Source organism: Belonocnema kinseyi, chromosome 8 (assembly GCF_010883055.1).
Source record: "Belonocnema kinseyi isolate 2016_QV_RU_SX_M_011 chromosome 8, B_treatae_v1, whole genome shotgun sequence".
Taxonomy (NCBI): domain Eukaryota; kingdom Metazoa; phylum Arthropoda; class Insecta; order Hymenoptera; family Cynipidae; genus Belonocnema; species Belonocnema kinseyi.
In genome coordinates, this window is record NC_046664.1 from 34,813,558 (window position 1) to 34,839,669 (window position 26,112).

The 26,112-nt window shown below is 28.6% G+C and overlaps 1 protein-coding gene across 2 annotated transcripts in view; it reads right to left on the reverse strand.

The window, feature by feature from the left end:
* Window positions 1-26,112, reverse strand: part of LOC117179046 (ATP-binding cassette sub-family G member 1-like) — a 62,154-nt gene that overhangs the window by 21,620 nt on the left and 14,422 nt on the right. For both annotated transcript variants that reach the window (XM_033370667.1, XM_033370668.1), the window contains one exon: window positions 4,574-4,691. In XM_033370667.1, coding sequence (XP_033226558.1) covers window positions 4,574-4,691 — 118 coding nt within the window. The remainder of the gene's footprint in view (window positions 1-4,573; window positions 4,692-26,112) is intronic.

A 26,112-nucleotide genomic window follows, 5' to 3' on the forward strand; every position in this document is an offset into this window, starting at 1 on the left:
CTTAACAAAATGAAATAATATTCTTGAGATTTCCGGAAAAATTTGAAATGAATTTTTATTTTAAATACTAACATAATTTTAAGCATAAAAATTCGATCCAGTTTAAAAGATATTTAGGAATTTTAGAAGTCTTGAAAACATTCGAAATATATTTTGATACTTTAGAAGGTATCTAATAATTTATAAAATATTTTTAAATTTCTTCTTAATAATCTTTTTAACTGCCTGAAATTTTTCCTAGAATTTTGTAAAATCCTGAAAATTTGAAATTTATAACTTTTTAAAAAATGTTTCCAAGAATCCTAGGAAAATTATAATTATGTAACTTTAAAAACTTTATCTTAACTTTATCTTTAGCTATTCGGTTCAAAATTAAACTCTTTATGGTTTAAAAGAATAAATTATTTTTGTTTAAAATTTCGGCCATTTGGTTAAAAATTCAACTATTTTGTTCAAAATTTGTCTCTTTTTCTTGAAAGTTCAACTATTTTCTTTAGCAATTTTACTATGTTTGGCTTAAGGTTTAATTCTGTTCTTTCAAAATTCTTTCAAAATTTTGTAAATACAATGGTTTGGTTGATAATAATTTTTTTTTCTACTGAAAATTGAGTTATGAAGGGTGAAAATTTAACAATGTGTAAAAAGTAAGCTATTTTATTAAATTTTTTTTTTTAATTCGACTATTTCGTTAATAAGTTATATCTTTTGTAAAAAATTCAACTGCTTTCATTGAAAATTCGTTTTTTTTCTAAATTAAAATTAATATTGTTTTGTAGAAAAATTCCTATTTGAAAATTCAACTGTCTTTAAAAAAACCTTTTTTTTTACTTCAAAATATGTCGATTTGCAATCTTAAGCTTTTTATGTTAATTGAATTGAATATTTTACCTATATTCATTTTATTCAATAGAGTTTATTTCCCTATTAATCTCCTATATTCCTGAAAAAGCACCCTATTTCCCATTTTGGGAAACCGAGAAAAAAAATTCTAAATTAAGGTTGGGGGGATATTCGTATTTGTGACGTCACCCTGGGGTGTTAAAGCCTTGTGTGAGAGCAGTTGTCTATGTATGTTTTTGTGACTGTTTAAGGATTAATCGTAGTGGGAATTTCCTTTTTAGATTTTAAATGGTTAATTTGTTCTTTTAAGATTTTTAAACTAGTTTTTGAAGTTTCTGGAGTCTACGAACCAAGAAAACATCATATTGACGGTATCGACCTCCGCTTAGCCTAGCACGTGATGTACTCCCGGTCAGTGATCTTTTCCACTGTACTGTATCGTATCTTTTTTCCTGAATTCGATTTTCTAAATTAGATTTCGACGTCCCCGAGACACCATTTATTTAAAAGTCAAAATAAGTCTCCTGATTATAAATATCTTGGTCATTTGTTTAAAATCGCGGTTAGTTATTGTTTAAACAATTTTGTTTAAAATTTCATTATTTATTTTTAAAATTTATAATCACATTTGTAGCATCCCTGGTAAAAAAAACGGTTTTGTCTCTTTCATTTTTTCGTAAGACTATTTCGGGGATATATCTCTTGAAAGAAAAATTAAATCTTCCGTTGAAATAGAACCTAATACCACTAATTGTTGATAAAAATGTATATTTTTAAGAGGAAGTCGACTGAAATTTAAAGTTGTTAATCAACAATCATCAAGGCTGACCTGTATTATAATTTTCAGTGAAACTGTTGCAAATCCTATATCTACGAATAATAATATAGTTTATGAGTTTTTATGTTATTTTGTCGACTAGGGCAATTTAATAGTTTTTTTTTAGATGGAATTACTTTTTTAATCTACTAGTCTCAACAAAAATGGTTATATTCCTTAATTGTGAAAAAATTCTTCTCTAGCTCTACTGGAATTTGAACCCAGGTCTTCAGATTGTCAGTCTGGTGCTCTACCACCGCCGTATGGAGTTACAGCACCAGACCGGCAATTTGAAGAACTTATTGGTTCGAATCCCAGCGGAACGACATACATTTTTTCACAGTTAAAGACTAGTAGATCAAAAGCTGTCATGCCATCAGCAAAAAATAATATTGCTTATTGTTTATAAACTCTATTGGTTCACTGTTGATAACAATTGTTATAAATAAAATCTCTAGTAACAGTATCAACCTTTTATAGTTTTGTTCTCAATCTTGAGCACAAAATAAAACTTTGTGCTCTTTTTATATTTTCTCGTATGACGAGCAATTATTTTTTTTTTATTTTGTTGTTAATCTTCTGCATGAAATAAAATTTGTTACTAGCATGATATTTTCCCATACAAAGAGCCATTTTTTATTTATAGCTTTATAAAACCACGCTCTCATAAAACCACAATTTTTAAATTATTCATGATAATCTTTTTTTACTACGTTACTTTCACCACAGACTGTACAATTATCTTGGTTAGCATGTTCAATAGCAGTACCTGATTATTGATAACTATTTTCAGTATAAAAAAACCCTAAGTTAACAAAAACGGTTCCAAGATTTTGTTAATGATATTTCGCATAAAATACAACTTTTTACACTCCTGATATTTTCTAATATGATAGGCCATTATTTATTCGATGCCTTATAAACAATATATTTTTTATCAATCTACGAATAATTAATTTTCAACCCAAAATATTAATTTGCTACCAAAAGAGACGTATTTTTCAACAAAGTAAATAACATTTTAAATAAAATAAATACATTTTTAACCAAAAGAATTGTTAAATTTCGATATAAAAAATTAATTTTTAACCAAAGAGATCAATTTTCAACTAAAAGGATGAATCATTCAACTGCAATAATTGAATTTTGAATAAAAAGTGAATTTTCAACAAATGAGATTAATTGTCTACAAAAAAGACAAATTTTCAATCAAGTTAATTTTTAGTTGAAAAAAGTAGGTCTCAAACAAAAACATAAATTTTTAACTATATTTAGAAAAGTTTTAACGAAACAAAAACTTTAAAAAACTTACAAAAAAGTTTTAACTAAAGGAATAGTTGAATTTTAAACCAAAATGATGAATTTTCAACTGAAAATGATAAATCTTGAACTGGAATAGTTAAAGTTAAAAAAAATTAATTTCGAATCCTAGAGATTAATTTGCGACTTAAATTATTAATCTTTTACTGGCATAGTTGAATTTTCAAACCAAATGATGAACTTTAAACCAAAAACTTGAATTTTTAACTAAAAATATATAATTATGAACTTTTAACTGCAATATTTGAATTTTCGATAAAAAAAAGATGAATTTTCAATTGAAAATATAAATTTTCACCAAAAAATGTACTAGTTAAATTTTCAGTTTAAACAATTAATTTTTAACAACAAAAAACTAATTTTCGACTAAAAAATACACTTTTCTAACTAAAAAATGTCTAGTTAAACTTTTAGTTTCAAAAATTAATATATAACCAAAACTATTTTCATGATGAACCTTTAACTAGAATAATTGAATTTTCAAAAAAAATTAATTTTCAACGAAAAAGATAAGGTTTATATCAAGAAAGATGAATTTTCAATCAAATATAGAGTTGTTAAATTTTTCGTTAGAAAAAAAGTAATTTTTAACCCAGGAGATGAATTTTTAACGAAGATGATGGAATAGTTGAATTTTAATTGAAAAATGATGAACTTCCAAATAAAAAAATGTATTTTCAATAAAAAAGTTTAACTTTTAACCAAGTTATAAAATTTTCAATAAAGAATGCTTATGTTAATATGGTAAAATATATTTATTAGTAAAACAGTAACTTGCAGACGGTTCATCCTACGAAGAAAGTGCAAAAGAGTCAACAACGTTTTATTGTTACTTAGCGGTGCTAAAAATGAGTTTTGATTTTGTGCTATTAAATAATGAAATTTAGAAAAATTGTTTAAAGAAATGCTTATCAGGATTAAAAAAAAATAACCAAGATATTCTTAATCAGGGAACTTTTAAAAAATATCGAAACTTTTTTTAGTGTTGACTCGATTAAATAGACAAAAAGTCTTTTAGTTTTTAGTCTGAATTTCCTTATTAATTTTCCCTGAAATATATAGAAAAATTATTGGATTAATAAAATTGTAAATATCAATCAAAATCTTACGTTTCTTTTTTATCAGCTGGTTTCAGTTTAATATCCTTTGGTTAAGTCTGATTAATTATTCGAGGTAAATAAAAAGATGATAAAGAAAAAAAAGATATTTTCGGAATAAAGGAAATTATAAATAATAAAGTATGATATGAGAGCCGCATATCGAAAGGCAGTTTGATTTTTTATCGAGGAAATAATCAAGAGTATTCAAGCAATTTGTAATTGTTACACTTTTGTTTGATTAAAACTTGAAAAAAATTGTTATCATAATTAATGCTTACTTTTGTATGAAAGGAATTATTTACCATCCAATTATTCGCCAATCATAATTAAGGGCACTTAGAATCAAGGATTTTTTAATTCCAAACCACTCAACAATTTTTACTGAATAGATAAATGTAAATCATCCACGATTTTTCTTTAAAGGAATATAGTTTTTTTATAGTTTAGAGTAGTTAGTTTATAAATAGTGATTGATCTATTAATAACAATAACTTACTTATATCCAGCTAGAACGTTGAGTAAAGTTGATTTTCCAGCTCCCGAGGGACCTAAAATTCCTGTTAATTCCCCAGCTCTAAATTGTCCACTGACGCCTCTTAAAATCATTTTTGAACCTGAAAAATGAACACAAATATTTTGGAATATTTTGGAATATTTTCGTAAAAATTTCAGATGTCTTAGTTTACGAAATTTATAGTATGTAGTACAATAAAAAAATCGATACCGGTAAACAAAAAGTTGCCGGTATTGATACATTTTTAACAAAATGCAGATTTTGGAAGATTTCTAAATACATTTTTAAAAATTATTTTAAGGATTTTGAAGGTTTTCAGATAATACATTTTTTCCTTAAGATCCCATGGAAAATTTAATTTAAATGAAATACAAAAAAATCTAAAAACATTTCAAATTTTTTATTAAACAAAATTTATTCTAAGAGAATATTTCAAAAGATATTAAAATATTTAAAAAGATTTACAAATTTGACAAAAAATAATCTGGAACATTTGAAGGCAATTTTTTTTAATTTTTCGAATTTTTCAAAATCTGCTGGAAAACTTCAAATTATTTTAAAAGATATTTAAAAGTTTTTAAAAAAACTTTAAAAATAATAAAATATTTTAAACAAAACTTTAAAATTTCGATTTTTGAAGGTTTCGGAATCAGATTTTGAAAATTTTAAAGATTTTAAGATGAAAAAAATTCCTTAAGGTTCCTAGATATATTTAACGTGATTCTTTAATTTTAAAAATAATAATAAAAGGAGAATATTCAAAAAGATTTCAAAACAATACAAAATGTTTCCAAAATTGTCAAAAATGAATCCGGAACGTTTTAAAAAATTTGAGGAATAATTTAAGTTCACGAAACGTCGGCAAACAATTCATAGTTTTTTACACGAGTGAAACCCGAAATATTTCTTTTTATCAAAATGAATCATCGTGAAAGCATAAAATCTATTATCAAGGAACTCTACGGGGAGAGTATTCTTACTTAAACCAAAACCTTTAGTAAGCCCAGGACTTCTCAAGGTAAGCTATTAACATCCTTAGCTTCTTTGAAACCGTGCAGAGACAACAAAATAGTCCCAAAATTCTTACAATTGAAAAATAATTTGGGAACATCTGATACCAAATCGATTCTGCATAATGCAAGTTTGCTTCTCGTTAAAGAAAGAATACAGCATACCAAATTTCTTTTGTACACTACCTCTAAAAAACTATTAAAACTTCACCTTTTCCTATCAAATACCCTAAGATTTGACATTTGGTCCACATTGGACCGCATATCGTTTGACCAATCCCAACGGATTAAAGAACTTTCCACCCAAAAACAAAAAACAAAATTTTACAAATTACTTCCAGTAAAGCAAACTAAATTAACAAATACAGTAAAAAACATCTCTGACCACACTCTGAACAATGAAAGGATTTCAGCCTTATCTAAAGGACATAATTTTGCTGTAGCTCCATCGAAAATCCCAAAAGAAGAAATAATCAGCAATTTAGAATCGGCAATATATACCCTTTCACCCGAAAAAGCAAATGACATACGACGCAGGACGGCCAACATTTTACGCAAAGCTCAAGTTCCATCCTCAAACTTAGCAAAACAGGAAAAAACCGCAATTAAAGAACTCAATCAAAATAAAGATATTATAATATTACCCGCAGACAAAGGCAACACAACAGTAATAATGAACAAAGAAGACTATATCAACAAAATCATGGACCTTCTAACTGACGATACATACAAAAAACTTAAAAAGGACCCCACAAAAACAATAGTCAGTCAAACAAAGACTTCTCAAAGACTCTAAACTTGACAGCCAAACAATATCCAACTTAATACCTACAAATCCCATCTCTCCAAAACTTTACGGGCTCCCAAAAATCCACAAAGAAAACATTCCACTCAGACCGATCGTCAGCGCAATAAACTCACCAACTTACAACCTAGCACGTTTCCTCGCTGCAAAACTAAATCCTTTTACAGGGAACTCCATCACTCATGTTCAAAACTCATTTGACTTTATTAAAAAGATACAACAGATTCATATTCAACCCCAAGACATCATAGTGAGTTTCGACATAGTATCTCTTTTTACGAAAGTACCAATCTCGGATTCAATTAATATTATTAAATCATTTACAAACTTCCCTTCCAAGCTTGTACCTTTGATAGAACAATGTCTCAATAATACTTACTTCTCGTTCAATAACCAATTCTACGAACGAACCTCAGGGGCAGCAATGGGATCCCCAATCTCACCTGTAATAGCCAATGTCTTTATGGAACATCTAGAAACTAAAATCTTCAACCAAGCCATACTTAAACCAGAATTCTGGTTCCGTTACGTTGATGACACATTTGTCATCTGACGACATGCACGAGATGAACTAAATAAGTTTTTCGATTTTATCAATCAATTACATCCTAATATCCAGTTCACCATGGGAATAGAACAAAACGGAAAATTGCCTTTCTTGGACGTCTTAGTTTACAAAAAATCTGATAACATATTAGGACATGAAGTTTACAGAAAACCCACGCATACAAACAGATACTTACATGCCTCCTCCCACCATCACCCATCTCAAAAACAATCGGTCATCAACTCCCTTGTATACAGAGCTGTCTCCATAACACACAAAGATAACTTACAAAAGGAATTACAAAACGTTAAACAAATCCTAATACAGAACGATTACACAAACAAACAAATTGATAAAGCAATAAGAAAAGACACACTCAAAAAAGCAAGTCAACACAACCGACGAAAGAAAGAGAAATGACCACCACCCTTCCCTACATCCAAGGAGTCACAGAACAAATAGGAAGAATTCTCAACAAATACAACATCCAAACCATATTTAAACCAACTGCGAAAATAGTACAACTACTAAATAAACCTAAAGGTAAAAAGGCACCCTTCAGTGATCCAGGAGTATATAAAAACCCTTGTTCTTGTGGCAAAGTCTATATTGGAGAAACCGGGAGAGCGGTGAGCAGGCCAACGTATGAAGGAACATGAAAGTAAAGTCAGGCTAAAACATTTCACGCAATCAGCACTAGCTGAACATCATATCGAAACAGGACATAACATTTTATTTGATGAAACAACAGTCATTGCAAAAACACACAACAAATTTCCTAGAAAACATATAGAAGCAATCGAAATCTTAAAACACCCTAACAACATCAATAGGGACAATGGATATAATACCAATCCGATTCGGCTTTCCGTTCTCCCGGATTTTTTAAAAAAGACTTGATTGGCCAATCAAGTTCGACCAGTCCCTACGGTGGGGCGCTCTGTCCAATCACAGGCATAGTAGAAAGTATACCTAAGAACATCATGACCTGATACCTCAGTTTCAGGTCAGCCCTGAAGATGTGTACTGCAATGTTCACGAAACGTCGGCAAACAATTCGTAGTTTTTTACACGAGTGAATCCCGAAATATCTCTTTTTATCAATTTAAGTCAGTTTAAAAGATATTTTTGGAATTTTAAAAAGATTAAAAATATTAAAATTTTTTTAATATTTCCGAAACCTTATAAAATATTCATGAATCTTTTCCCATAGTTATTCGAAAATTTTATTTTGTATTAAATTTTTTCCCCTAAAAGTCTAATTTTCCTAAAATTATATTTTGTTCTAGGCTGACAACTCTTTTATGGTTTCAAACAGAAAAATCTAGTCGAAAATTCGCCTTTTTGGATATATGAAGCTCTTTTTTGTGAAAAATTCAACTACTTGGTTAAAAGTTAAACTTCTTTGTTAGAAATTCGTTTCTTTTGTTAAAGATTCATCATTTTAGTTAAAATTTATCTTTTTGGTTAAAGATTGACCTAAATTGTAGATTTTTTTTATTTATGACTTTAACTGTTTTTGATTTAAAATTAAAATCTTTTTGAGTTGAAATATCAACTATTACATTTTCTGCTGATAATTTATATTTTTTATTGAAAATACTACTTGGTTATAAGTTGAACCAATACTTTGTTAAAAAGTCATTATTTGGTTGAAGATTTATCATTTTAGTTGGAAATTTGTCTTTTTTGGTAAAAAACTAATCTTCTTTATGGAAAATTAATGTAACATCCAGACCTAAAATTTTATGCCACAGAATCATTCTATTTGATGTTCAAAGATACTAAAAAAAGTTTCATTCCCCTATCTCATCCATAACAACCTCGTTTTCAACCCCTAAAATATTGAAAAATGGAAAAAAATTCCAAAAAATCCCCTAACTTCCATACCTAACATTTTATGTTTCAGAATGATTTCATCTGATGACCAAAGATACTAAAAAAAGTTTCATTGCCCTATCTCATCCGAAGCACCCTCTTTTTTAACCCCTAAAATATTGAAAAATCAAAAAAAAAATTCAAAACATCTCCTAACATCCAGACTTGAAATTTTATGCTCCAGGATGGTTCCATCTGATGTCCAAAGACACTAAAAAAGTTTTATTCCGCTATCAAAAATCCCCTTACTTTCAGGACTAAAATTTTATGCCATGAAATAGTTCCAGCTAATATCTAAAGAAATTACCGTAAGCCTCTTCTCTTTAGACTCTATGAGAACCCCCTGTTTTTTATAAGATATTGAAAGAAAGCAAGAAGTCATCCCTCATTTGACTAATAATAATTATAGAATCAAAAAATAATATAAAATTCTATTATTCCTGATAAGAAGTGTTGAGATTTGATACCCGGTTTAAGAGCATGTGACAAAGCCAAATACCTATATTACCGACCTCACTTTATCAGTTCATTGAATAATTTTTTGAACCTAAGATATTTTTTTGTAAATAAATTATCGAGCTGAAACTTTGGAAAATGTATTAGAGTGCAATAAAGTACGTTTAGGTATTGCATTTCTGTAGGAACTTCACTGACAATTATTTCATTTTTTTTCTGAACCTCGACATTTTTTGAACGTTCGAATTTTTTTTATACATAAAATATCGGTCTCAAACTATGCAAAATGCAAGAACCGAACGAAAACTACGTTTAAGTACAAAGCTTAATAATAAAAGATGCAAAAAAATATTTCAACTATTAATTCCATCGGCACCAGCCGGTAACGTTGTACACGAAAATACGAACCCTGGCGGCCACTAGACGAGGCTCTAGAGGGTTCGTATTTTCGTGTACAACTTTACCGGCTGATGCCGGTGGAATTGATAGTTGAAATTCTTTTTTTTACATCTTTTATTATTAAGCTTTGAAGTTAAACGTTGTTTTCTTTCGGTTCTTGCATTTTTCAAAGTTTGAGACCGATATTTTATGCATAAAAAAAGTTCGAACGTTCAAAAAATGTCGAGGTTCAGAAAAAAGATGAAATAATTTTCAGTGACGTTCCTACCAAAATACAGTACCTAAACGTACTTTATTGTACTCTAATACATTTTCCAAAGTTTCAGCTTGATATTTTATTTAAAAAAAAGTTCTTAGGTTCAAAAAAATATTCAGTGAACTGATAAAGTGAGGTCGGTAATATAGGTATTTAGCTGTGTCACATGCCCTTAAAAGAAGGTTTTTATTCATTTGCTCGACCACTGTGCATGGTTAGTCGTCGCTTCTCTCATTCTCCTTCTACAAGTCCGGCCAATTCTGTGAACTCCAAGCGCTTGCTTCTTCGTGCCTTCTGCTCGCACGCTCATTCGCTATATACCGAGAGCGAGTGACAGATTTTGGTACGATACGTTGAAATATACCCAAACACCCAACCATTTTGAGCTTTTTTTTATTTATTCATATATTAAGAAATTTTAGATCATTTAGTCCGAAAATGGATTAAGAAAAATAAAACTGTCAAAAGTTACTGGCCGATAGACTTTTATAAGAAAACTGCAGATTGGAATGAACGAACCACATTTAAACATAGATAAATGGACAAAAAAATGTTTTATGTCGAACAATTGATATTAAGTAAATATTAGAATTAATTCATGTCAATTCATTCGTTTCTCCGACTGTTGATTTATATGCGACTAAAACGAAAAAAAACTGAAAAATTTTAAATCCTTTAAAATCTCTTGAAATTTTTTAAAGCTCTTGAAAATTCCTTATAATTTTAAAAATACCATGAAATATTTTAAATCCTTCAAAATCTTATACTAAATTATTGAACCCAATTATTGACAATGCCTTGGAATCTATTAAAATATCCAAAGATATATTAAATCCTTTAGAATCTCACATCAAACTACTGTAATCAATTAGAAATTCCTTGGAACCTTCTAAAATACTCTCAAATATTTCGAAATCTTTCAAATCTTTTGAAAGTCCTTGAATTCTTTTAAATATTTCGAAAGTACTTTGGATTTTTTTAAATAGCCCTGTTAAAGTTGTTAAAATTCTTTGAAGTTCCTTTAAATTATGAAAATAAGTTAAAAATTCCTTGACATCTTTTAAAACATCCTCAAATATTTAAAATCTTTAAAAAATCTTTGTAAATTTTTTAAAGCTCTTGAAAATATCTTGAAATTTTAAAAATACCATGGAATATTTCAAATCCTTTAAAATCTCATATTAAATTTCTGTTATCAATTGAAAATTCTTTGGAATTTTTTTAAATTCTCTTAAATTTTTCAAATTCTTTAAAATCTTTTAAAATACCTATAACTGTTTTTAAGATTTGTAAAGTACTTTGGAATTTTTATAAACCCTTCTAAGATTTCAAAAGATTTTGAAGGATTTTAAATATTTGAGGATGTTTTAAAAGATGTCATGGAACTCTCAATTTATTTTGATAATTGAAAGGAATTTCAAAGAATTAAAAATTTTTACAAGGGTAATTTTTTAAAATTCCAAAGTACTTTAGAAATCTTGAAAAAAAGTCCTAACTATTTCAAAATATTTTGAAGAATTTGAAAAATTTGAGAGAATTTAAAATGATTCAAAGGAAATTTCAAAACATTTTAATAATTTAGTTTGAGATTTTAAAGGATTTCAAATATTTCCTGGTATTTTTAAAATTTCAAGATATTTTCCCGAACTTTAAAAAATTTCAAGATACTTAAAAAGATTTTTAAGGATTTTAAATATTTGAGGATGTTTTAAAAGATGTCAAGGAATTTTCAACCTATTTTTATAATTTAAAGGAATTTCAAAGAATTTTAACAACTTTAGCAGGGTTATTTAAAAAATTCCAAAGTACTATGAAAATCTTTAAAAAATTTCAAGGTCTTTTAAAATATTTTAAAGGTTTCCAAATATTTGCGAGTATTTTAAAAGGTTGCAAAGAATTTCAATTTTTTTTACAGTAATTTAATATGAGATTTTAAAGGATTTGAAATTGTATAGGATATTTTAAAACACTCCAAGGAATTTTCAATTAATTAAAATAATTTAAAGTAATTTCAAAGAATTTTAACGATTTTTTTCATATTTTCGGGTTGAAAATGAAAGAACTTTGTTAAAATTTTAGTTTTTTTTTGGTTGATGATTCATCAATTTAATTAGAAAAATTTGTTTTCTGAAAATTTAAATACTTCGTAGAAAATTCTTATTGTTTTTGGTGAAACATTAATTTTTTTAACTACAAGTTTAACTATTCTATGTTTCATTGAAAAGTGATCTTTTTTAGTTAAATTTTTTTGTATTTTAGTGAATACTCTTCTTCCTTGGTACAAAATTAATCTTTTTTGTCGAAAATTAAACTATAATTAAACATTAATTTGTTGTATAGAAAATTAGTCTTGATGGAAAATTAATTTCTCTTGTGCAAAATTCATGTATTTTATTAAGATTTTATTAAGAAGAGAGAGAGACGACGATAGACGAGCCAAAGCGATAGGATAAAGATAAAGTATAGAGACATTGGGACTATTCCGGGACTACCTATAGTTTATACTCTATAGTCTCTGTACCATTCAAAGTTGCATCTTCTTTTCAGTATCCAGCAAGGGCAAAAGGTGATTAATTACAAACGGTCGTCACCCAGCCAATAAATTTTATTATTTTCTAGAATTTGGGAAGTCATATCTTGTAAACTATTGAACATAAGACATAATTTTTTACATTCACATCATTTATGATTAAGAAAGTAACATAATTTTCTGAAATTGGACACCACAGTTTTTCAACCGATTTCCACGTTTTGAAACCGCCTGAAGCCGAAAATCAAGTTTTGGCGATGGAGTCTGTATGCCCACTCGTTTGTCCGTTCGTAAACACGATATTTCTCAATTAAAAAAAAAACAGATCAAATCGCGCTTTCATACACTTTATTCGTTAAGAAAGACCGATTTCGTTAACCTGCTATTTTGGATGAAGATTCAGAAAAACAACGATTGTAGTCCGGATGTTAGGGGATTTTTTGAAATTTTTAATTATTTTAGGGGTTGAAAACGGGGTGTTCCGGATGAGGTAGGGGAATGAAACTTTTTTTAGTGTCTTTGGACATCAGCTGGAACCATTCTGAAGCACAACTTTTGGTCTGGATGTTAGGGGATTTTTTCGGAATTTTCATTATGTTAGGGGTTAAAAACGAGGGTGTTCCGGATGAGATAGGGGAATGCATTTTTCTTAAGGGTCCTTGGACATCAAATGGAACCATTCTGAGGCATAACATTTAAGGTCTGGGTGTTAGGGGATTTAAAAAAATTTTTTTTTTCGATTTTTCAATATGTTAGGGGTTGAAAACGGATTGTTCCGGATGAGATAGTAGAATGAAACTTTTTTTAGTATCTTTGGTCATCAGATGAAACCATTCTGAAGGAAAAAAAAAATAGGTTTGGATGTTAGGGGATTTTTTGGAATTTTTTTCGATTTTCAATATTTTAGGGGTTGAAAACTGGGTGTTCCGGATGAGATAGGGGAATGAAAATTTTTTAAGTGTCTTTAGGCATCAGATGGAACCATTCTGAAGCATACAATTTTAGGTCTGGATGTTAGGGGATTTTTTGAAATTTTTTGAAATTTTTCAATATTTGAGGGTTTGAAGAAGAGGGTGTTCCGGGTGAAATAGGAGAATAAAACTTTTTTTACTATCTTTGGTCATCAGATGAAACCATTTTGAGGGAAAAAATTTTAGGTCTGGATGTTAGGAGATTTTTTGGGAATTTTTTTTCGATATTTCAATATTTTAGGGGTTGAAAACCGTTTGTTTCGAATGAGATTAGAGAATGAAACTTTTTTTACTATCTTTGGTCATCAGATGGAACCATTCTGAAGCATAATATTTTAGGTCTGGATGTTAGGGGATTTTTTTTCGATTTTTCATTATGTTAGGGGTTGAAAACGAGGGTATTCCGGATAAAATAGGGGAATGAATCTTTCTTTAGTGCCCTTGGACATCAGATGGAACCATTTTGTAGCATAACATTTTAGGTCTGGAAGTTAGGGGATTTTTTGTAATTTTGTTTCAATTTTGCAATCTTTTAGGGGTTGAAAACGGGGTGTTCCGAATGAGATAAGGGAATGAAACTTTTCTTAGTATCGTTAGTCATCAGGCGGAACCATTCTAAAGCATAACATTTTAGGTCAGGATGTTAGGGGATTTTTCCAATTTTTCATTATGTTAGGGGTTGAAAACGAGGGTGTTCCGGATGAAATAGGGGAATGGAACTTTATTTAGTATCTTTGGACATCAAATGGAACCATTCTGAAGCATACAATTTCAGGTCTGGATGTTAGGGGATTTTTTCCGATTTTTCATTATATTAGGGATTAAAAACGAGGGTGTTCCGGATGAGATAGGGGAATGAAACTTTTTCGAGTATCTTTGGACATCAAAGAGAACGACTCTGTAGCATAAAATTTAAGGTCTGGATCTTAGCGGATTTTCCCCCATTTTTCATTATGTTAGGGAATGAAAACGAGGGTGTTCCGAATGAGATAGGGGGTTGAAACTTTTACGGGTACCTTCGGTCATCAAACAGATCTATTTAGAACTTTCAAATTTTAGATCTCGCGCAAGAATTTTTTTTTGTAAATTCGTTTTTTTAAAACGTTGCAATCTTCAACGAGGTCGGTTTTCACTGGAAAGCGTTTATTTTATACGAAATTCATTAGATTTTAAAAGTCTATATGATTTTTAACAATTCGAGGTTACAAAAGCGTTTAATGATAAACATTGTTATTTTAAAATAAAAATCATTATAATTGATTATATAATTATAATTTTAAGCTTTATTAATGTTTTTCAATGAAAATCAGTTATTTAAAGTAAAAATTATTCTAGTTTAAAAAGAGTAGAAATTTTTGAACAGCTTGAGGATATATTTAAGTTTTTCACAGGAAATCGGTTATATTCAACCAAAATTATTAAAAATGCTCCAAAATGATGATAACTTCAAACTAAAAAAAATTATTTTGAATTGAAATGCTTACAAATGTGTATTTCACAAAATTCAAATCATAACGATCTTATTTTGTATCTATTTTTTAAATGTTTGTAATTCTTTATGGCTTTCAATTTTGAAATTGTCCTATTTTCAAAATTTTAATCTGATATCATTCAATTTCCACATTCTTCATATCAAAATAAATTTTTACAATTATGAACGTTTCAAATTCGAAATTACCAATTTAAACTCGTTTTTAGTGAAATGGTTAAATATTAAAAATTCTGCTACGAAATTTCTTAATTTTTATAGTTTGTGATTAAACTTTTTACATTCTCATAAAGAGAAGGTATTAGATTCGTGTAAAATTTGACCCCTCCCGTTTTAGTCAAATGTTTTTAACTATAGAAATACCTTTAATTTGTAATTATTCATTTTTAAACGCATTTTTTAAAGGAATTAAAAAATTTTTAATTATTTAAAAAATTTTAAGCGCTTTCAACTCGAAGTCAATAATTATTTATTACGTTTTGAAACATTTTAAGACAATTGCAAGACAATCTTGCATTTCCAAAGAGTACCTATGTAATTATGCTTTAAGTTAAAGATAATTTTAAAGCGGAATCGTGACAAATTTTAATAAGCAAAATTATATTGTCAATTCCTGTATTGTGGTTCTTGAGTTCTGTAAGTAAATTACTCGACGAAATGGTCCATTAGTGGTATAAAATTCATCTCTTTGATGATAGAGCAATTATCTTTGAATAAAAAAATAAAATTCTTTAAGGTATGATAACTTTCCATGAGAACTTTTCACAAATAAAGGGTCTTCTCAAATATGTAGAATTTTTAAAAATAATTACCTCAGAATAAGATAAATAGTTTCTTAATTATAAAATTGTCTAGGGATTTAATTAATATATTTAAGTTTAAAAGCCATAACAAATTATATTAAAAGTTATTTTTAAATATATTATTACCATCAAATGATTAAATAAATAAATAATACTGAATTTATTATGATTCATTTCTTGAATTTGTTCCTAAAGTTCATATACTTTAAATTTAGTGTATGCTTAAAATAAAAATATTTTGAATGTGAGATATTTTCTAGGAGACTATAACTATTCAAAAATATGGGAAATAAGAAGATTAACATAAGAAGATTAATTTTCTACCAAAAAAATCGAATTTTCAACAAAATACATGAATTTCAGACGAAAAAATATAAATTTCCAAAAAACATTGAATAGTTAAATTTTCAGTTAAAAATTTACTTTTTAACTAAAAAATATCGATATTCAACTAAAAATTGGCTGTAGTTCTATAGTTCAGTTGGCTATAATTCTATAGTTCTTATTTTCTATAGTAATTGTATGATAACGTTAGCGTAACGCTCGTGGTGCCCCCCTCCCATAACGATGTTACGTATTTTTTTAACGGTAATAACAGTTTACAAAAATTAATTTTCAACAAAAATTTTTTTAACAGAATAGTTCAATTTTTAGTTAAAAAAACAACTTTTAATAGAAAAATAATTTCAATTTTTAATCAAAGAGATGAATTTTCAATTAAGATGATCAATCTTCAACTAGAAAAATAAACATTTAACAAAAGTGTTTAACTTTTAACCAAGTAGTTGAATGTTCAACCAAAATAGATCAATTTTTAAAGAAAATTGTAATAGAACATATTTTTAACAAAAAAATATTTTAATGTTCTATAAAAAACAGTGCAATTCCACCAAAAAGGTCGAATGCTGCATAAAACACATTAGTTTTTAACTAAATAGTTCAATAATTGTCAACTAAAAAAGATAAATTTAACACCAAAAATAGAAAAATTAATTTTGCAGCAAAAGAAATTAATTTATATCTAAAGAATAAACAATTTTTTAACAAACTGCCATTATCAGTAAAAAAAATATATTTTTTAATGAAAGAGATGCATTTTCAACAAAAAAATAAATTTTTAACAAAAGAGTGAAATTTCAACCAAGTTGTTCAATTGCAAGCCAAACAAGATGAATTCTAAAAAAAAAAATAATATTTAATATTTTGACTTAAAAAATAGAATTCAAACAAATAAAAAACAGTTAAATTCCACCAAGAAGGACAAATTTTTAACAAAACAAGTTAATTTTCAATCGAATAATTGAATTTTCAACTAAACAAGTTAAATTTTTCACCAAAAATAGAATAGTTAAATTTTCAGTGCAGAAAATTAATTTCAATACAAAGAAGAAACGTTTTTTAAACGAAGTTTAATTTTAAGTCAAAAATTTAAATAATTTTTAGTAGAAAAAAAATCTTTTGAACTTTTAATGAAGGAGATACATTTTGAATTAAAGTGATGGATCTTCAACCAAAAAAGATGGGTTATTAAAGAAAATTTAATTTTTAATATTTTAACCCAAAACATATTAATTTTTTTAAACCCAGTTAAATTCAACCAAGAGGAACGAATTTTAAAAACAACAAAAAACCAAAAACATGAATTTTAAACAAAATATTTTAATTTTTAACTGAAAAAGTTACTTTTTTAAGCAAAAATAGAATAGGTAAATTTCCTTTGAAAAAAATTTTATTCCGTCCATAGAAGAAACGTTCTTTTAAGAAAGTTTTTAATGGCATTTTTTTTATTTCAAATCAAGGAGATGAATCTTTAACTAAAAATGCATTTTTAACAAAGGAGTTTAATATTTAATCAAGTCCTTGATTTTTCAACAGACCACATGAATTTCCAACCAAATAATTGAATTTAAAACTAAAAAAAAATGGGTTTTTACCTAAAATAGAATTGTTAATTTTCAGTGAAAAAATTAATTGTCAACATAAAAAACTAATTTTTAACAAAATACTTACATCTAGTAGTAGGTCTACTTTTATAAATAAAAAAATATTGTTACTAATTTTATATTTAATTTCAAATAATCTATTGTAGGATTCTTTTAAAGCGATTGAAGAGGATGATCAAAAAATGAATGAAAGAATTCAAGATTGTACAAGGGCATTTATGAAGGTTGGCACGTGTGTTGCATTACTACTTAAAACTGATATTTTTACTTACTATGCAATTGGAAAAAATCTGAAATGATGTTAATTTATGAAAATATAGACTCGGAAAATCATAGGTTTTAACTGCGCAGTCTTTACGAACTTTAATGTTAGACATCGATCTCAAAAAAAAATAATTTGCATATTCTTTACAAGAGTATTCTTGGAACAGTAAAATATGATTATTATTTTTTAATACTTTAAACTAATCAAGCTTGGATTTTTTAATACGTAATTTTTCAGTAAATTTTAATAAACAATAGAAAATCTTTTAAATTTTAGTGCTCCTTTAGACACTTCTATTTTCTAAAACGACAATCCTTCCGAAGAAAATATATTGATGTTTCATAATTCTTGAGAGTTGGCTTTTGCTGTTATTATTTATGACCTGCTGATTTTTTTTCAGGATTTCTATCGTTTCAAGTCTTCTTTTTAACTCTCGAATATACATAATTGCATATATAGTGTGAGTCATAAAGTAGGCTATACGAGAATAAATGTAATATAGAGTTTCTAAAGATATTTTCTATTTCCAAGTCTGTTTCTATTTTTCGAACAAAAAGCTAAAGATTACCTGAATTTAAAACTCTTGGGAATTGCTCTTTTGTTTAGATTTTCCGTTCATTGTTAGAGCCGGAAACGTTTGTGGAAAAAAAGTGTAAAAGAAAGTTTCACGCATCCGAACAGCGTAACGTCAAATAAATATTTATTTAAACTTTCGTACAGCAATAATGCGAAGAGGAAATAATAAAAGGGTATCAATAGTCAATAGTCAAAATTAAACAAGATTAAAAGAATTTCAAGACTATTTTCTAGATATTTAAATGCCTAGAAAGCATCATCGGATAAGCACTAAATGAATGTACAAAAAATCAGAAGTGAACAAGTATAATGAAGTGCAAACTAAAAAAAATCAAAAATCTAAAGTAATCCAAAAGATAGGAATGCCTAAAAGCAATTAAGCATTTCATGACTTTCGAATTTTATCAATCTCTCGTAAAAATCCCAAGTCCATTTAAATTTTAAGAAATAAAATTTTACAGTCATAAAAATGCGGAGAGTGTCACAGATAAAAGTCAAGGAACCTGTTGAGAATCCTAATAAAATCCTAAAAACGATAATAAAGATGTGGTTACCTTATGCGACAATAATCAATTTTATTTTTTGAATTTCGCAAAATCTACCCCCTAAATTTGGTCTTTTTAGTAAAAAGTACTGTAATTAGTTTCATTTTATTTAAAAAAAATGGTTCAGATATTCCGCTAGAACCCTAAATAATTTTTTCCTGGAAAATTGGGTACAGGATTTATTCTGAAATATGAAGAAAATACTAGCCATATTAAATAAATTAAAAATATTTATAAATGTAGTATTTATAGAAAAAATCTTGATTTTCAAAAACACATTTTTTATATTTCAAATATTCTTATAGTACTTGAAAATGCATTTTAAGCTATAATTGAACTGAAAAGATTTAAGCTAGTGAATGAATTAATATGTACAATTTTTCTCAAATCATATTTTAGTTACTTTTTTAAGACAAAGTCACTATCATCACTTCTTAAAATGAAAATATTACTTTAGTAATCTTTAAGTTCTATTGACTTCGTTTTAATTATTTTAAAATTATTCTTCTTTTTTAATTCCCTCTAAATACACTGAATTCAATGGATCTTTTTTTTTAATTAATTTTTTTTTAAATTTACCCTGATGACTTTTTTGTTGATCTTGAATCCTTCTGAATTTATCTTGGATCTGTCTGACTTTCATCGAATTATCTTAAAATCCCTTCATTTTTATAAATTTACGCCAGTTTTACTGAAATAAATGAAATATTTCGGATTTATTTTTTGCAATTAATTCGGAATTTACCATAAATTCTTATTAATTTACCCAATTCTATGGATTTTTAAAATTATTTTTTTAAATTCATCCTAAAGTCTTTTGAGCTCATATTGAATTCTTAGAAATTTAATCCATTTCTTTTGAATTCCCTTGAGTTTTTCTAAATCCCCTCAAAACTTAATGAATTCAATTACTTTTGTTAATATTTTTAAATTGTTGTCAATTAACTTTTTTTTTTAATTCACCTTGTTTTGTATAGGAATATTATCTAATTCTTTTCATTTCCCTTTAAATCTTCTTGAATTTTAATGTATGCGTTTTTTTCAAATTTTGTTATATTTTTGTTAATTCACTTAAATTCTGTAGCATTCGACCTGAATTCTGTTCGATCCCATTTTAATCAAATCAAAGATAATTGGTAATGTGGCCACTTCCAGCCCAGTGGCCTTCGCACATGCGCACTTCGCCGCAGGACCAACATGAAACTTTACGCCCGATATACATGCACTGCACGACGCAAGTGGGACGCCTGGCAGAAGTGATAATATCATATGATGTAAATTGAAGTGCGTGTTCTTTGAAAAAAGGGAAAAGTTAAAAGAGGAAGGCAAAAGGGAAAAAGAAAAATGGAATAAGAAAAAGAAAAATGGAAGAAGAAAATGAGAAACCAGACAGGTTGAAAAGGGAAGGAAAAGGGGGGAAATGGGAAAAGGGGCAAAGAGGAAAATAAAATGGGAAAGGGAAGAATAGGAAAAAGAACAAGGGAAAGGGAATGGTAAAATACAGAAAGGGGAAAGGCGAAAGGGCGGAAAAGAAAAGGGAAAACGGTCAAGGGGGGTGAGGAAAAGGAAATGAAAAGGAGAAAATGGGAAAGGGAGAAAGGGGAAAAGGGGGAAAATGTAAAGGAAAAAAGAAAAAGGGAAAGGGGGAAATGTGAAAACGAGAAAAAGGTTTAAGTGAACAGGAAAGGGTTTGAAAGGGCAGGGAACAGGGAAAATCAAAACAGTAAAAGGGAATGGGGGAAAGGAGAAGGGAAGGAACAAACGAGAAACCGGAAAGTTTGAAAAGGGAAAGTGGAAAGTTGAAGGGAAAAGACGGAGATGGGGAAAGGAAAAAATAAAAAGGGAAAAGCTGAATAGAAAAAGGAAAAGGGCAAAGGGAACGGGGAAATGAAGAAATGATGGAAAGGGAAGGAGGGACCGTAAATGTGAAAGGAAAAAGGGAAGGGGAAAGGCTTAAAAGGGGAAAGTGAAAAGCGGAAAGGAAAACAGTAAGGAGGACTAGGAAAAGGGAAAGGAAAATGCAGGTCAAGTGGAATGAGGAAAAGCGAAGGGGAAAACGAGAAACGGGAACTGCTGAAAAGGAAAAAGTGAATAGGGGAAAGCAAAAGGGAAATAGTGAAGGGGAATGAGAGAGGGGAAAGGGAAAATGGTTTTCCATATTAGGATTTCCTTTTAATGATTTTTTATAATGATTTTTCAAGAATACCGAAAAAAATGATAAGAAATTCATTGTAGAAAAATCATTATAGATCGATAGTGAACTTATTGTAAAAATTTTCTCGCAATGGGGATTGAAAGGGATTGTAAAAGATTGCATGGGAGTGCATGAAATTGCACAAAATTGCAGAGCGAGCGTAACCCGATTACAGGATTAAATAAACACTAAATATTTCTTATTAGGCACCCTAATATATCCCAAAATTTGAAAAATGACGACCACTATACGATTTTATTGTAAATATGGAAAAAAATCGGAGTGTTCTATCTCGCAAAAGTGTTTGAAGAGGCATGAACATTGACCTGAAAATGATCATGGTTTTCTTTCAATGCGGAAGAAACTTTGGTACGTGATGGTAGACACCAATTGTTTTTATGGAAGAATAAAATATATGATTTTAGATGACCGAGGACATTTATGTTGGCTGAAGTAACTAAGTGTGAAGAGTAAGAACATCACAACTTGCTTATTGTGAAGTGGTTTTCCTTTCTTTTCTTTCAAGCGTTACAAATATACAGGCTGTCAAGTGTGAAAAGGGCAACGTCCATACGAATAGAGAGTGTAAATTAAAATCCCAAAGCAAAAAAATACGCTTCTTATAATAGGCAAAGAATTTCCTTTGAAAGATTCATCAATGCGGGAACTTGAAAGAAAAAACTTTTTTTTTCTTCTGATTTGCTATTTCAAGATCATGTGTATTTTATTTTCACATGACATCTAACATCGTCTATCCAGGCGCGAGTTTCAAAGAAAGGTGCATTAATAGAAGACTCATGGAAAGAATCATGAAATTCAAGAGATTGTTTTACAATTCTAATTATAGGAAAGAAAAGAGATTCAAATTTAAAGGGTACATTGCTCTCTTTCTAACGGATATAAAATTGACCCATATTAAATCGCAGGGATTTTTTTATCTGAATTGGATAAAAACGTTACAATCAATTGATTTAAATTGTTTCCAACGTTTTCATTCAAAATCAGTTACAAAACACCCCCCAACTCTATGGAACAATTCCATTTCAAATTAGAGAGTTCCAGCTTAGGGTGTCGGCATGATTTGCTATTAGAAAAATAAAGGAACAGGTATTTCAGTTTGATCGCAAACATTTTTTCAATTTGTTACAACCTTTCTAAGATTACCTGCAAATTTGAAAAACTTGATGCAAAATGTTCAGATAAAAGTTTACACACTCAGAAGAGTTCTACAAAAAATACCTTCTGCTTTGGTATGATATCTTGTTAATTATACTTAATGATTTTTAAAATTTATTTTAGCCCCTTATTGTAAGGACTCGTCCGTTCTCTTTGAACACTTCCTTACTGATTAAGTAAGATTTTTTCGCTCAGTATATCAACACTATTTCAATTATTTTTATTCTGGCGCGGATCCAGAGACGTGACCTGGAGGAGGAAAATAAACATTTCAGCGTGGCTTCTAAAAACAAAACAAGATTTATGGTAATTTCCGCTTACCAAACCTCTTTCCAAGAAATGTAAATTAAAAATTTTAAACTTTCATAATTGAAAAAAAGTTTTATTTAAATATTGAACACTTAACTATAATTTTATCAGACTTTTTGGAACTAAGGATTTATTTTCCTTGTCCGAAAAAGCAGAGTTTCTTTGCTTTAAATCTCTTTCACAAAAATGAAGGGATTTCGTAGGGTTTAAAAAGTTTAAAGATGATTTCAAATATTTCGGTTAATCTGCGTGTTTAAAGAATTTCCTTAAATTTCGAAAGATTTGAAAGGATTTCATAGGATTTATAAGAGTTTAGAAAATTGAAAAATACTCCGAGGATTTCAGTAATTCTGAGGGATATTAAAGACTTTCAATAAGGTATTTTAATAAATTTTTCTGGATCTCAAAGGATTTCATAGGGCTTAAAATACTACAAGATACTTAAAGGAATACCATCTGGTCTCATGTAATTTCACGGAATTTTAATGGATTTTATACTTTAATTAATTTCAAGGAATTTATTTACAAGAATTGAGAAATTTCAAAAATTTAAAAAGATTTTCAAACATTTTTAACATATTTAAAGAAATTTAAAGGTTTTTGAAGGTATTTTAAGATATTTTAAAAGATTTCAACGGATTTGAAACTTTTCAGATCCTTCCAAGGATTCCCAGAAATTTATAAGAGATTTAAAAAATTTGAAAGGATTTCCAAGGAGTTAATGATTTTAAGTGATGCAAAAAATTGTATGCAGTTTTAAAGAGCTTCCTAGAATTTCAGAAGATTTGTAAGGATTTTACAGGAAATATAAGATTTTAGAATATTGGAAAATATTCCAGGAAATAGCATACGATTGAATAGAATGTTGCGGATTTCAATACGAATATAAAAAGGAATTTCATAAGATTGAGAGAATTTTAATAGGAATTGCAAGAAGTGAAGGTTTTTTATATTTTTTTTTTACTTCAAAGACTACGTTTATGTAATTAATATCAAAAGATTCATGAATTAAAAATTGATTAAGTACTAATTTAATGTCCATAAAAGTTTAATGATTCTAAAAAAAGCATTAATAACTTTACAATGGTAATTGTAGTTTTATCTGTTTAAAAAACTTAGCGTAACAAACTAAACATTAAAAAATTACTAACATATCTGATTGGGCATTTAGAAATTTAAAAAAATCGAGACAGATATTTGCTTATTCAAAAAATAATGTTTTTTAGAATTGCGCATTTAAAATAATAATTTTTTATTGAAATGATAAAAATTTTCGAGATATAAAGAGCAATATTTTTAATAATTTGTTCCCTTTTCCCATAAAAAAGAAAAAAGTGAAGGGAAGTAATAAGAGTCGCCGGTTTTGGCACCAGAGTATTTTAACGAATTTTTAAAGATTTCAGAATTTTAATGGATTTCATAAGATTTTACGGGATTTCAAATGATTTTAAGAATTTTGAAGGGTTTTAGGTGTTTTAAGATTTTTAGAATTTTCCATGATTCCATGGGGCGAAAAGGATTTGCAAAGTTTTTTAATAGTTTTAATGAGTATTTAAAGATTTCAAGAGATTCGGAATGATTTCCATGAATTTGAAAGATTTGAATCATTTTTAAAATCAATTAAAATGAAGTCAGTGGGTGGATGCTTTGCCGGTGCATTATGAGATGTACCTTTCCGCCCCTAAGAGACGTTTATAATTTATAATTTAAAATAATATCCAAGTCCCTCGAGCGGCTAAGAGGCTAGGAAACGTGGGACTTGCCAGATCTAAAGAGCTGAAACCCACCTTGCTTTTCTTTCTTATATATTAAATTAAATGACAACAAAAGGAACAATAGGATAAGGAGTTATGATGTTTATATGTCAGAAATTGCAGAGATGAATGATGATCGTTTACATAATCAGATATATTTTGAGATAATTACTTACAGAACAATTCCCGTTGTCACCCAAAGAATTGGTGGTAGTTTGGCACAGAGCAAATAACTATTTCACAGTATTATATAATTTAAATGAATAAAATTTGAGAGCGACTTGAGTTTCTCATCCAAAGTGAGATTTACAGGAATTTATTACGTTATTCGATAACCGCGTTTTCAGACTCTAAGGTTCTGCGAATGCCGAAAGGTTGAACCTACAAACCCGCAATTAGAATTATTAAAGTCTAGTCTGCTCCCAAAGTCGTTCACGTTGTAGTTAATGAGCATTATTAGAATCGCAAACATATAGACTAACAATCAAGCCAAACAAATTTAGGCGAAGCATCAAGTTTCAAAAAAAAGAAAGGTTGTAGTTATGTATATACATATAGAAAGCAGATTGAAAGAAGTTGTATAGTTCTATTATGAATAAACTGAGTAACGCAATCAATACACTAAATAAAATCTAGTACACATTCATTCACTCTCATTTCATACTTTAATGTACATCATAAGTAAAAGCATGATTGCGTTAGCTGTTAAAGAAGAAAGAAGTAACCTAACCTACATATTAAACCTATGATCGAGTGGATGCAGAAAGGTTAAATTTGAATCAAATTCTGATGCATTCACGTGAATGGTCGTTATCTTTGATTCTCATTACGTATTTTGCGACATTCGACTATAGATATTTTTTTTATCGCGCGCGAAAGCAGAATTTATTCTGAAAAAACTCGTTGATTAGTCGGTTGAGGCTGATGTCTTAATTCCAACCAAGATATTCGAAGATTGAGAGTTACTATTGAAATGGGTAAAATTTTTGTAAAGATAAATTTTGACAAGAATTGCTACTTATTTGAATAAAAAAACAGATAAGGTTGTAGTAAAAGTTACGAGGAATTACTCTGAACATTTCTATTGTATTCACATTCATCTTCCGAGTCCGGGTAAAAGTGCCTGATCTTATTCATATGCTTAAAGATCCTTTCTCCGCTTTGTAGGTCCTTTAAGACAACGCCATTTCGCGGACCTACTTCCATAATTTCTAGAAGCCCTTCATAATAATGATCAAACTTGTGCTCGTGGGGTTCTTTCAGTTTTAAAACTAAATCGCCACGCTCAAAAGTTTTTTTCGTTCCAGTGACGATCATAGTAGTGTTTAGATCGTATCTTTGCTTCAATAATGCTATTCGCGGCTATAACGCGAATTTCGTCCAAACGTTTTACGAGATCACATAGGTATGAGTCGTAAGTCTCTAGAACTTCCCCAGATGGATAGCACGAAGGCATACGGGCTTCCTTGCCAAAAACCAAATGGTATGGTGAAAACTTCGTACCCTCGTGCACTGAAACATTATACGAGAGCATCGCGAAAGGAAGGTACGTGTCCCAATCGTCGTAGTCGCGCAAATAATGTTTCAGATAGTCTGCTAATACCTGATGGCTTCG